At 37.3% G+C, this 10,426-nt stretch overlaps 2 protein-coding genes across 4 annotated transcripts in view; one reads left to right on the forward strand and one right to left on the reverse strand.

Moving 5' to 3' along the window:
* NDUFAF2 (NADH:ubiquinone oxidoreductase complex assembly factor 2) overlaps positions 1–2,300 on the forward strand; it is a 125,448-nt gene extending 123,148 nt beyond the window's left edge. Inside the window, exon 4 of the mRNA XM_037530135.2 lies at positions 1,998–2,300. Within this exon, the coding sequence (XP_037386032.1) occupies positions 1,998–2,243 (246 nt within the window). The 3' untranslated portion in view covers positions 2,244–2,300. The remainder of the gene's footprint in view (positions 1–1,997) is intronic.
* A 1,495-nt stretch (positions 2,301–3,795) lies between these two features.
* On the reverse strand, positions 3,796–10,114 carry SMIM15 (small integral membrane protein 15). 3 transcript variants are annotated; one of them, XM_037530133.2, is made up of 3 exons: positions 10,076–10,114; positions 8,737–8,857; positions 3,796–7,898 (listed from the first exon to the last, which is right to left on the reverse strand). In XM_037530133.2, exon 3 carries the CDS (start codon positions 7,867–7,869, stop codon positions 7,645–7,647), a length of 225 nt encoding a protein of 74 aa, XP_037386030.1. In that variant the 5' UTR covers positions 7,870–7,898; positions 8,737–8,857; positions 10,076–10,114; the 3' UTR covers positions 3,796–7,644. The 3 variants fall into 3 exon arrangements, with proteins under 3 accessions (XP_037386030.1, XP_037386029.1, XP_037386031.1); XM_037530132.2 differs by lacking the exon at positions 10,076–10,114 and adding an exon at positions 10,016–10,069; XM_037530134.2 differs by lacking the exon at positions 10,076–10,114 and adding an exon at positions 9,663–9,788.
* Positions 10,115–10,426: the final 312 nt, after the last annotated feature.

The following is a 10,426-nucleotide window of genomic DNA, read 5'->3' on the forward strand; positions in this document are numbered from 1 at the left end:
AGGTTTGCACCAGCTCTAAGACTGCAACAGGAGAACTGAAGTAAACAAAGTAGGCATAGACAGCTCCACTCAATGCCGCTAATCCTCTTATGCCAAAACCAAGCAAGCTACATACCTGTTCTCCAGTAACCTCTTGCTACCTGTTGTGGGTTACTAGTATAAGTTCAGCCTAGTCCAGAACTTTCCATTATGCTTAAGAAAAAGAACTTCTGTGAAGACACAGCAGTTCATGGAGTTTGTTCCAGGCCATGGAATATGGAAAAGTATTTTCACTTACTTCCATCATTTCTGCTATCATATTGAGGGATTTTTTTTCTGATATATGGTCAACTCACCTGAGAATTCTATGGGTTATTCTCACCCTCACAGCAACTGCCCTAAACTCATAGTTACTATGGTTATTAAAGTAAACTTGTCACAGAAATTATAAGAATACTTATAAATATCCTTTTCCTCATAGGTTTGCTCTGAGGAGCAAGTTTCACTAGATGGGCCCTCTTTGTGTCTACAAGTGTGTAATACTATAATTCCAAATGACTTTTGTTTCTTTATGTATAAATGATTATCTTAAATGTGATTTTTAATAGTACTAGGGCTTACCTTTTAAAAGGATTATATTGAAAGCACTTTAGAAAGGTGCATTACACATTCAGGTTCCTAGATGTTGCTTGTAGTCATTGTTTTAAGTACTGAAATTTTTAAAGACTTGGGATAACTTGTCTTTTGTCAGTGTCAAGTAAGGGTAACATTAACACTGAACATTTTTTCATATTATAAATGATATATTTGTTAAAGAAAAATCAGGAAACAGATAAGCAAAAATAACATTAAAATTCAAAATATTAAGATAAAGGAATCAGTAAATTATATTTTTAAGATGTACATCTTTTCAAATATTAAAAATCTCTGAAATCAAGATGTGTGAAGTTTAATTGCCTTTCTTTTCTAGTGATATAAAAAACGTGCTTCTTCAGTGAGCCATCTTCAATTTAAGTCTCGTATTCAGTGAAATACAGTAATAGATTCATTGTAATTAGGCTATGGATCTCTACCAATAGCCTAGCAAATCTGAGGGACAGACTGCATTGCACAAATTGCTAGCACTGATATGAGGAAGCATTTCCATTAGCAAAATACTTGTCTGGAACTGGCATTCCAAGGTATGCTGAACTGTTTCCACTCTTCTCATTTTCACCGCCAACCCCCACTCAAAACGATGGGCCCTAGTTCTGCATTATAGGTGTCTTAGCATTCACACTTTAATTCCCACAGAGAAGACTGGTAGGAGCATCTTCCTGAGGCCACCTCACCTTCACTTTGTCTCCAGTAGAAAGCACAATCACTGTTGATTAATTTTGAAGCAGAAGTTGTTGAACATAAATCTTTGATAGAATGATTTATTCTTTTGTGCGATATTTCATGGTAAGTAGCTTGTTTTACTTATTGGCTAGTCAGTATTTCTATTTCATGGTCCTTCATATCTTTTTATTATAGTACAACAAAGACATCTGTTTAATTCTAGTAACAGTGGTATATAGTTTTTCGAAATGTATCCTGTGTGTGTAAATATGTCTGTATATACATGTGTGTGCATATATATGATAAAATACAACATAAATATGTTTATTTTCTTAAAGATTTATTTATTTATGCATACAAGAACTGGGTGTATAGGCCAGAGGTATGGAGGGTGAGAGGATTCACCAGAGACACAGTGGGGAGCAGAACAGGCAGATCTACTGAAATAAACGCTGAAGGGAGCAGCAGTTGCAACAGGAGAGGTCTGCTGCACCATGTGGGTCAGCTCCCTGGCTGGGATTGAACTCATGCTGCAGTGGCTGGCGATAGCTTGATAGCGCTGAAACTTTAACCCCTGAGCCACCAGGGAGGCCTCCAGTATCATATTTATATTTACTATTTTATTTCATAAAACCCGTACTTTGGTTTTTCTTATATCTAGAACTTTAATAATTTCTTCCCTTTTTATATATGTGCAGGAAATACTAAAGAATGAAAAATATAGAGAAGAAATTAAAATTAAAAGCCGAGATTTTTATGAAAAAGAACTCCTTAGTAAAGAGAATGAGAAACTCCTAGTTCCACCAGTTGAAACTCAGATTAAAGGACATGCCTCTGCTCCATTCTTTGGGAAGGAAGAACCCTCGGTGGCTCCCACCAGCACTGGTAAAACCTTTCAACCAGGATCCTGGATGCCACAAGGAGACAAGAGCCATAATCAGTAAATGCACTGTGGTAAAATTATTTCCTTTATATGTTTGTGATTATTTTAACAAATAAAATGTTACTTTGTTTTCTGACTGCCCAATAGTTTTCTTTCATTAAGCTTAAGAAATTGTTGTTAGTATGCAGAAGAGACTATAAGGTTTTGAACTATAGAAGCCTTATATACTATAGAAGTATGTAGCTGTAAACGTTCAGCACATACTTTTGGATCCTTATGCTCATTTAGGAATCATCCAAGATCCATTTTGGTAGAAAATATAAGCATAAATAGCTCTCCCAAATGATCAATATAAGAGAAAAAAATGAGAAGACTGGAGAGACATTCTGTAAGATTCTAAGGGATTAATTAAAAAATGAACTTGGATAAAGCAGGTGGAGGCCAATAAAACTTAGTTGATAAATGAAGTTATCTAGAAACCACAGAGACCTTGATTAGTAGATGGGACAAAAACTAGTTTATGGTGGGACTGAGGTTATACTTTTAATAGATGTTTAGGAGCAACAGAAGTAGACAGTCTATAGCAGAAGTACAGTAAACAGAAATGGTTCAATAACTGGAGTTCCATGAGAGTAAAATTACTCTGAGAAAATTGGAAAATAGAGGTTTTCAGAAAGCAATTCCACTGTTAGTGGGGACTCCAGTTGCTTGTACATTGAAGAAAAATGTAGATGGATAATATGCATGTTAAAACACCAATGATGTACAAAAGTATTTCTAAAGGCTTGTTTCTGAGGTACACAACCAAGTTTTTGTTGCTAACATAGTTCTAATTCTAATGTTAATTTAATATCAAGTATTTTGCAATGCAATAGGTACTAAGTAAATATTAATGACTGAACAACCCAAATTTTTATGCTCTGATTAAGGAAATCCCTGCCTAAGTGTTAACAATAAATTCCTAAAAACACATTAAGATATATGCTGAACAGAGGGTAAAAATTTTAATTGTTTAAGAAATAAGCTATAGAAAATACTTCATAAACATTTTTTACTAAAACAAATTAACCAAATATAATCACCATAACATACTACATGACCAAAAAAAAATCCCTACATAATACTACTAATATTCCAGCAGCCCTGTTAATATCAGCTTACCCACTATCTTTACATCATTTCAAAGTAAATTTACATTTACCACAGAAGAATTAGCCACTACACATTGTCAAGAGGTAAAATTGGTAGTATAGATTGTAAATTAAGATTAAGATGTTCTTGGGCCTCCCCGGTGGCGCAGCGGTTGAGCGCTGGGTTGCGAAGCTGCCCGCGGCCTCTGCAGCGCCGGTTCAATCCCCGGCTGCTCCCCGGCCACTGGAGGAGGGTCCCACATGGCGCGCAGACCTCTCCTGCCGCCCGCTGCTCCCCTCGGCAGTGTACTTCGGTCCTTCTGCCTGCTCTGCTCCCCGCTCTGGCTCTGGTGAGTTCTCTCACCCTCCCGTGCTTCTGACTGTACCCAGTGCATGTATAAACAAACAAACAAATAAATAAATAACATGCCTCTATTAAAAAAAAAAAAAAATTAAAAAAAAAAAAAAGATTAAGATGTTCTTGAAGCCTGGGTTATAGCAAAAATTGTTCAAGCATGCTAAAATATTTCTATTCCAAATTCCTATTAGCTTATTAATTACATTCTCTATATATAGCTTTTGCAAATGTTTGCCATATGGTCTGTTTATAAATATCTTAACAGAATTTACACTAATTTAAATGGCTTTCTTTTTTAAATGTCTTACATAAGCAGCAAAAGAAAATCTTAGTCAAGAGTCTTTGTGAAAAAATTCCTGTTAACAGAATGATACTGACCCTATTAGTAGAGCATGCTCTTTTCAAGGTGATTTTGAGAGGGGGGAATGACGTTTGTAATGATCCATTCACACTCCTTTCCTCAAGACTAATATTTTTAGGGTGCCTGGTTGTACTGTGGTGGGTGGTATTGAAACAAGTTAACTGTCTTATATAAAAATTAAACTATAATCTTGGCCTAATTAAGACTGCCTTTCTAAACAATCTTTGTGGCTTTTAGGCTACACACACACAAAGCAGAATTAATGAGTTAAATGGTTTGTTCCCCATAGTTCATATTTTAGGCATTTCTATTTATGAAAATGCCTTTCATCATACTAAGACTTCAAATCTATGCAGTATTTAATTTCAAAAGTAAAAATGTTCTTTTTAAAAAGTGTTACGTTATCCCAAGTACAGAGATAAATACTTCCTGATTTATGCCTCTGCTATACATACATACAGCATATTTTTGGTTTTCAATAATGGGCTTATTCTGTTATACAAACTGCTTAAGTGTTAGGTGTGTTGGCTGTTAGGTTTAATTATATAAATGTAGCCTGTCAGCTGTGCCTTGGCTATTTGAGGTTAAAAAAATCAATGAAAATGGAGGAAATCCTTTTTTCTGTCATCCTTTTACATTCCTACTTTTACTAACAGAATTCTTGTTTAATTAGCCTTGAACTAATACCATTATTTGATTTCTTTAAATGCTACCTTATTGACACTATTTAAAATGTAACTTAAATGTATTTCCACCAGGTTTTCTTAAACTGAAAAATGCAGATGTGAGAATTTGAGTGATATTAAAATGACTTTGTAAGAAATCATGCAGGAATTAATTTTACTTGTGTTTCCCCAAACTTTTGGTATTTGGACATAGGGTGCTTTTTAATGTTTGAGTAAATCAGAGTGATCCTATATAACGGAGGATCACTGTAGTCATAAAAGCAATCATTCCTAAAAAGGAATCAGACGTCCTCCAACTTAAAACCAGAGGTGATGTAAAGTGTCCCTTGCCACTCTCCTTTATGTGTAAGAATGAGTGGGAGGCTGTTAATTACAATTTATTTCAACATTGGGTTTCCAGCTCACAGGTTCCTAAGCTTATTTCCAGTTTGCTTACTATAATTTCAAGGAATAAAAGTAAAAAATCCCCTTGCACTTTTGTGCAGTAATATCATACTGAAATTTATCATGTGGATACTATGAATCAAATTCTGATACACAAACTTTTTCTTTTTGGCAAAATGTTTGTTACAGGCAGCCTGTTTGTTTTTTCCCCAAAATCAGCCATAAAAAGGTAACTATAGTAGTTTCAGAACTCAGAAACAATGTAGTTCAGTAGGCAAATTTTTAAAGAAGTATTCTGGATAATAAACGGAATTCTTTCAACAGTACTATTAGCCCTTTGCACTCCGAACCATTTTACAATATTTTGATTTAATTTCTTGTGCCATTTCAAGATAAAACTTCAGGGAAACATGCATGTCTCAAAAAGTTGCGTTGAAATAACCTCAATTCCCCGTAATCACTAATAAATTGCAATGTCCCCTGAGAGGGGACATCCGAGTGATATGCTAGAATTCCGATGTCCCCTGAGAGGGAACAGCGGAGTGCAAAGGGTTAGTTACAATGAGAATATTGATTTTTTTCCCTGAAAAATCCCAAACTTCACAATCATCTCTATTTCACAATCCTTTTTACACACACACACACACACACACACACTCTCTCTCTCTCTCTCAAAATAGAGACACAAATATAAAGCCTTATTGATCTCATATGTATAAAACGTTTGACAAATGTTGGGAAAAGCTGAAGAAATAACTAATGGCATATGTCAAACAAACATAAAATTGGCATGTGTTAAGATTTTATCAAATTTTAGCAAAACAGATTTTTAGTTTAATAATTACTTTTCCATTGTCACTATAGAACCAATGAAACCACAGCTTTAGTAAATAAGAATTATGAAGAATATATCTATTGCTTATTTGATGTGGCCATAAGCAAGACATGTATATTGTTTCCATGAATCACTTGATTACAGAAACCTAACCACATTTTAGATATATTAGTTTTCCTTAACAGGGCCCTGCAGATGCACGAGGCCAGTGGTTCTACATAAGCATCTTAACGCTTTATTTCATTTCAATAATATAAAAACCATATCCTAGATCCTATTCAAAATAACTAACGACTGAATTACTTTAGTACCTGGAGTTAGCAAGTAAGTCCACAGACATTCTCAGTAGTCCTTAGGTTCTCATATGTGAAACACTGTACTCAACTTTTACAAGTATGCTTAGCTATAAATGAAATTCAAAACCCTTTGAAAGGTCTGACTTCCATAACATATATAATTTGAATTATTGAATGACTTAGGAAAAAAAGTACCTTTTTATTAAAAAAGTATCAAATTTATTTCAATATCTAGTTTCTTAAATTAAAGCTGTTAAACAATTTTTTGTAATTTAAAATTCATTATCAGAGGTGAAAACATTAGTAAGCTATTAATAACAATGATAATTACTGAACCATGCATTTAAAAAATTCACGTTTAATAGTAAAGCGTTCCAGTTATACTATTTAACTGAAGGAAATATCCTTTAGCTATTTATTTCTAATCATAACAAATTCTCATTTTAATTTACTCTTTTTACCCAATTACTACTATACACAACAACATTTTACCAAATCTTAAACTTTTCTTTACCACTTACAATGACTTAACTGTTAATCTTTAAGCATTGCTTAAATGAACCTGAAATTTAAATTCTCACCATGAACTTGTTTGATCAAAAAATATAGGACATCACTACCACATGAGTTAAAACAAAGAACAGAATAAAAAACAAAACTGGCACTACAAGATTTGGCATTTTTACTACAAGTTTTAAATGATAGTGTCACTCTACTGAACAAGTCATCTCTAAGAAAATGGCAGTGTTTGTAAGTACAAAAATTATTATATCCAGTAGGTGGTATTCTATAGTCAAGATAATAAAAGAATTCTTTATAAAATTAGATTTTTAAAAAATGCTTCATGTCTGATAATTACCAGCCTCTCAAAGGCTAAAATCAGAAGAATGCAGAAAATAGAAGTACTCAATGATTAACATTATTTGCATTGGGAAAGCTATAAATGATTCTATGCTAAGAAATAAGCAATGATAAAGATATACTGTATCTCTTTTAAGCTAAAGAACATTTTTAAGCTCAGAGGAGAACTGTGAATTTTACATTCTTACTATTCTTTATCTAGAACAGGACCCCATTTTAAATCACTATTTGAGTTCATAATCTAAAGTCATTTTACTCCACAGGATATTTTCATTTCAGTACATAAGCTATAAGATGGCAAATGATAAAGCCAGTTATGAAGAATTTGTAGCACAATAAATGCCAATTTACAGTAACTGTCAACAGTCTTCTACACAAAAGCCTAAAAGTTGTTATAGAATGAAGTCAGAATTAACATGATTCTTCTATATGCTCAGACCTCATTGCTAAATAATACTGTCATAAAATCCAGAGGAGAAATGTTAGTGGGTCCTCCTAAAACTGCTTAATTTTCCGAATGATTTTCCTGTTTGTAAAGCCTGTTCATTCCTTCAATCCTTTTTTAGTCGTTTAGCTTTTGCAATATTTTCTTGACGTTTTTGTTTCTTCTTTTGCTCCTTTTCCCTGGTCTCAATCATCTTGGCCAATTTCCAGGACAGGACAGCACTCGCTAAAAACAGTGGAGTAAGGGCCAAAATAACTGTTGTAAGGAAGCCATATGGGTCCTTTGCAGCCCATTCCACAACGTACTCAGCCCATGCCTTGATGTCAAACATCTTTTTAGCAGTCTTAGAAAAGGGGGAGACTGTGGGGAGGGAGGGAGAGAGGGAAGAGGGAAGGGAAGGGACAACAGAAAACAGTGTGGTTAATCAAATTTTGAAAAAGTTACATTATACAGTTACTCAATTCCATGATCACTAATAAATACTTACTAGTACTATATTTTAATAAGATTAAAAATTTAAAAGATTAAAATTAAAAGTATGTGGAATCTGTCATAAGAACTGTGCATTCTCATATGCCTCCTATATTCAAGACAAAATTTATTTTAGCAGCAGATTTATAAAAGAATCTTGTTTTATACACTCATTTCAGGAAATAGCTAAATTCTGTTTGTCATAGCCCTAGTACTATTAAGTACTAACTGACAAAAGCACTAATCATCAAATTTGGTGTTTGAAAAGGGCAAGCCACAGTGTAGGTGAAATGCTTGGAGGAAGGTAGGTAATGGATGACTGTTTCCAAGTGTGAAAAGGAGAGGGTAAGGGTGCTCTGATAACATCTTCTGAGATGATATAAGCATGATATAAGCAAAAGTAACATACTAATTTTCACCCTTTTTCAGCCTTGAGAAAGCCTATTTGAGAATACCATCTAATGAATGAGAATAAATTTAATAAATGAGAAAAGTAATCATAACAGTTGCCATGGATCTTATTCCATTTGAATTGGTACCAAAGGACCATCTGGCAAATGAGGATGGTGTGGATTTGAATGACATTTTCTATTTTGCCCCAAAGGCTTTTCAACCTTTTATGTTTGTGTTACCCTCTACTCCAAGTGGAGAATTAGAATACCTGAGTAGAGAATGGGTCTATATTCAGCCACTTAAAATTGTAATTGGGATTTTAATAATCATCTACCTTATGCCTGAGTAGTGATCTCTAACTTTGTCCTGGGATTATTAGTAAGCCAATCACAATTTCAGATGATCCTTGGCTGGTTGTCTTCTTTAACGTACACTTCTGAGGGAAGGTTTAAATTCTGTATAGTGGGTGGGTTGAAAAGAATAAAAGAAAAAAGTGTAAGTCACAACTTTCAGGGTAATTATTATACAATCTTAAATGGAAAAATTTTAAATTCTATAGATGTAACCTATAAATGACATGTTTATGTCATTGTCACATATGGCTGGCACATTATAAATATTTAACATCAATTTTTTCCTAACTTGAAGAAAAGTAATTACCACAACTGCAAATGCCCTATAAGAAAATCCTAATTACTAGAGATTAAGTATTTTATTAAGTTTTTTATTTCAACACTAAACTTATCCATTCCTAGATCGTGAAATTTTTAATACTAAATAAGGCAATTATTTACAGGAACCGGTACATAACCATAAAAGAAAACACCTAGCCTTACTCTTTGAAGGTTTTTTTAATCCTTTTCTTGTACACTTCGTGTTCTTTATAGGAAACTAAAATACAAATTACCCCCATCCCATCCCCTCAAGAAAACTGCCACTGGTTTTAATGATGAATGTCTAGTTTCTTCGTTGTTTTCAACTGAAGACACATTAAAGCACCGAACAACAATAGGATATTATTTTAAATGGCCTGGCCTCCCCGAATTCGCACGCCCGCACCCACACGGTCGGTACTAGGCTCTACTGAGATCCCAGTTTCTCCAGCGTCCCCGGCCCGACAATGAATTAACTCGTGCCAACATTCAGAGATAAGCAAAGGAACTCTGCGGCAAAGAACAACGCGGGAGAGAAGCAGCAGGTTCAAGGCAAAGTTTTAGCCATTAACTCAAAGGAAGGAGCTACTGCTCACAGGTCACACACCTCCCGGGCACGAGTGAGACCCTCGCGCGCGCCCACCCTCTCACGAGTGTTCATCTGCTTTCCGGGCAGGGCTGTCTGGGCTGGACCCGCGGACAGACCCGCGGGACCGCAGCAGTGCAGACGGCGGCACTTGACACCCGCCCCACGTCTTCCCTCGGCTCCCCCGGGCTCACTCTTCTTCCCCGACTCCACCGGCCGCCAACCCCGGGGGGCCCCGTTCACCCCACCCTCGGCCTTGGCGAGCCCGGGCCCGGCAAGGCTCGCAGAATGGCGGCCCGTGGAACCCCGTGGACTCGCCACCCCCGACGCCGGCGCCGCGGCCGCTCCGCTGGAGCACGGCGGCAGCACCTCACCAGCGGCGGCCGCCGGACGCCCACGCCGCCCGCGGGCTCGGACCCCGACTTCCAACTCACCGCCGGGCCGGAAGCAGGAAGGCGGAAGCCGCGGCTCCCAGTCCCGCCCACACGCCGGCCCCAGCCGGAGCCGGGCTAAGGAAGTCGAGGGGCCAGTTTCCGGCTGCGCCATCGCGGCGCGGGTCCCGGGACCTCAAAGCCGCGGGTGCGGGGAGGGCCGCTGGGGGCGGGGCGGCGCCGGGGTTTCCGGGGAGCGGCAGGTGAGGCTGCGTGCGGGGGCGCCGGGGTGGTTTCTGGAAGGGCGTCCGAGCCCGCCGCGGGACGCCGGGCCGGGCCGGGCCTGGAGACGCGGGTGGGCGCTGGCCTCTGGCCTGGGGGCGCGGGTCCAGCTCCGCCGAGGGCCTCTACCTT

Source organism: Talpa occidentalis, unplaced genomic scaffold (assembly GCF_014898055.3).
Source record: "Talpa occidentalis isolate TD23 unplaced genomic scaffold, MPIMG_talOcc4v2.1 talOcc4.6, whole genome shotgun sequence".
Lineage (NCBI taxonomy): Eukaryota > Metazoa > Chordata > Mammalia > Eulipotyphla > Talpidae > Talpa > Talpa occidentalis.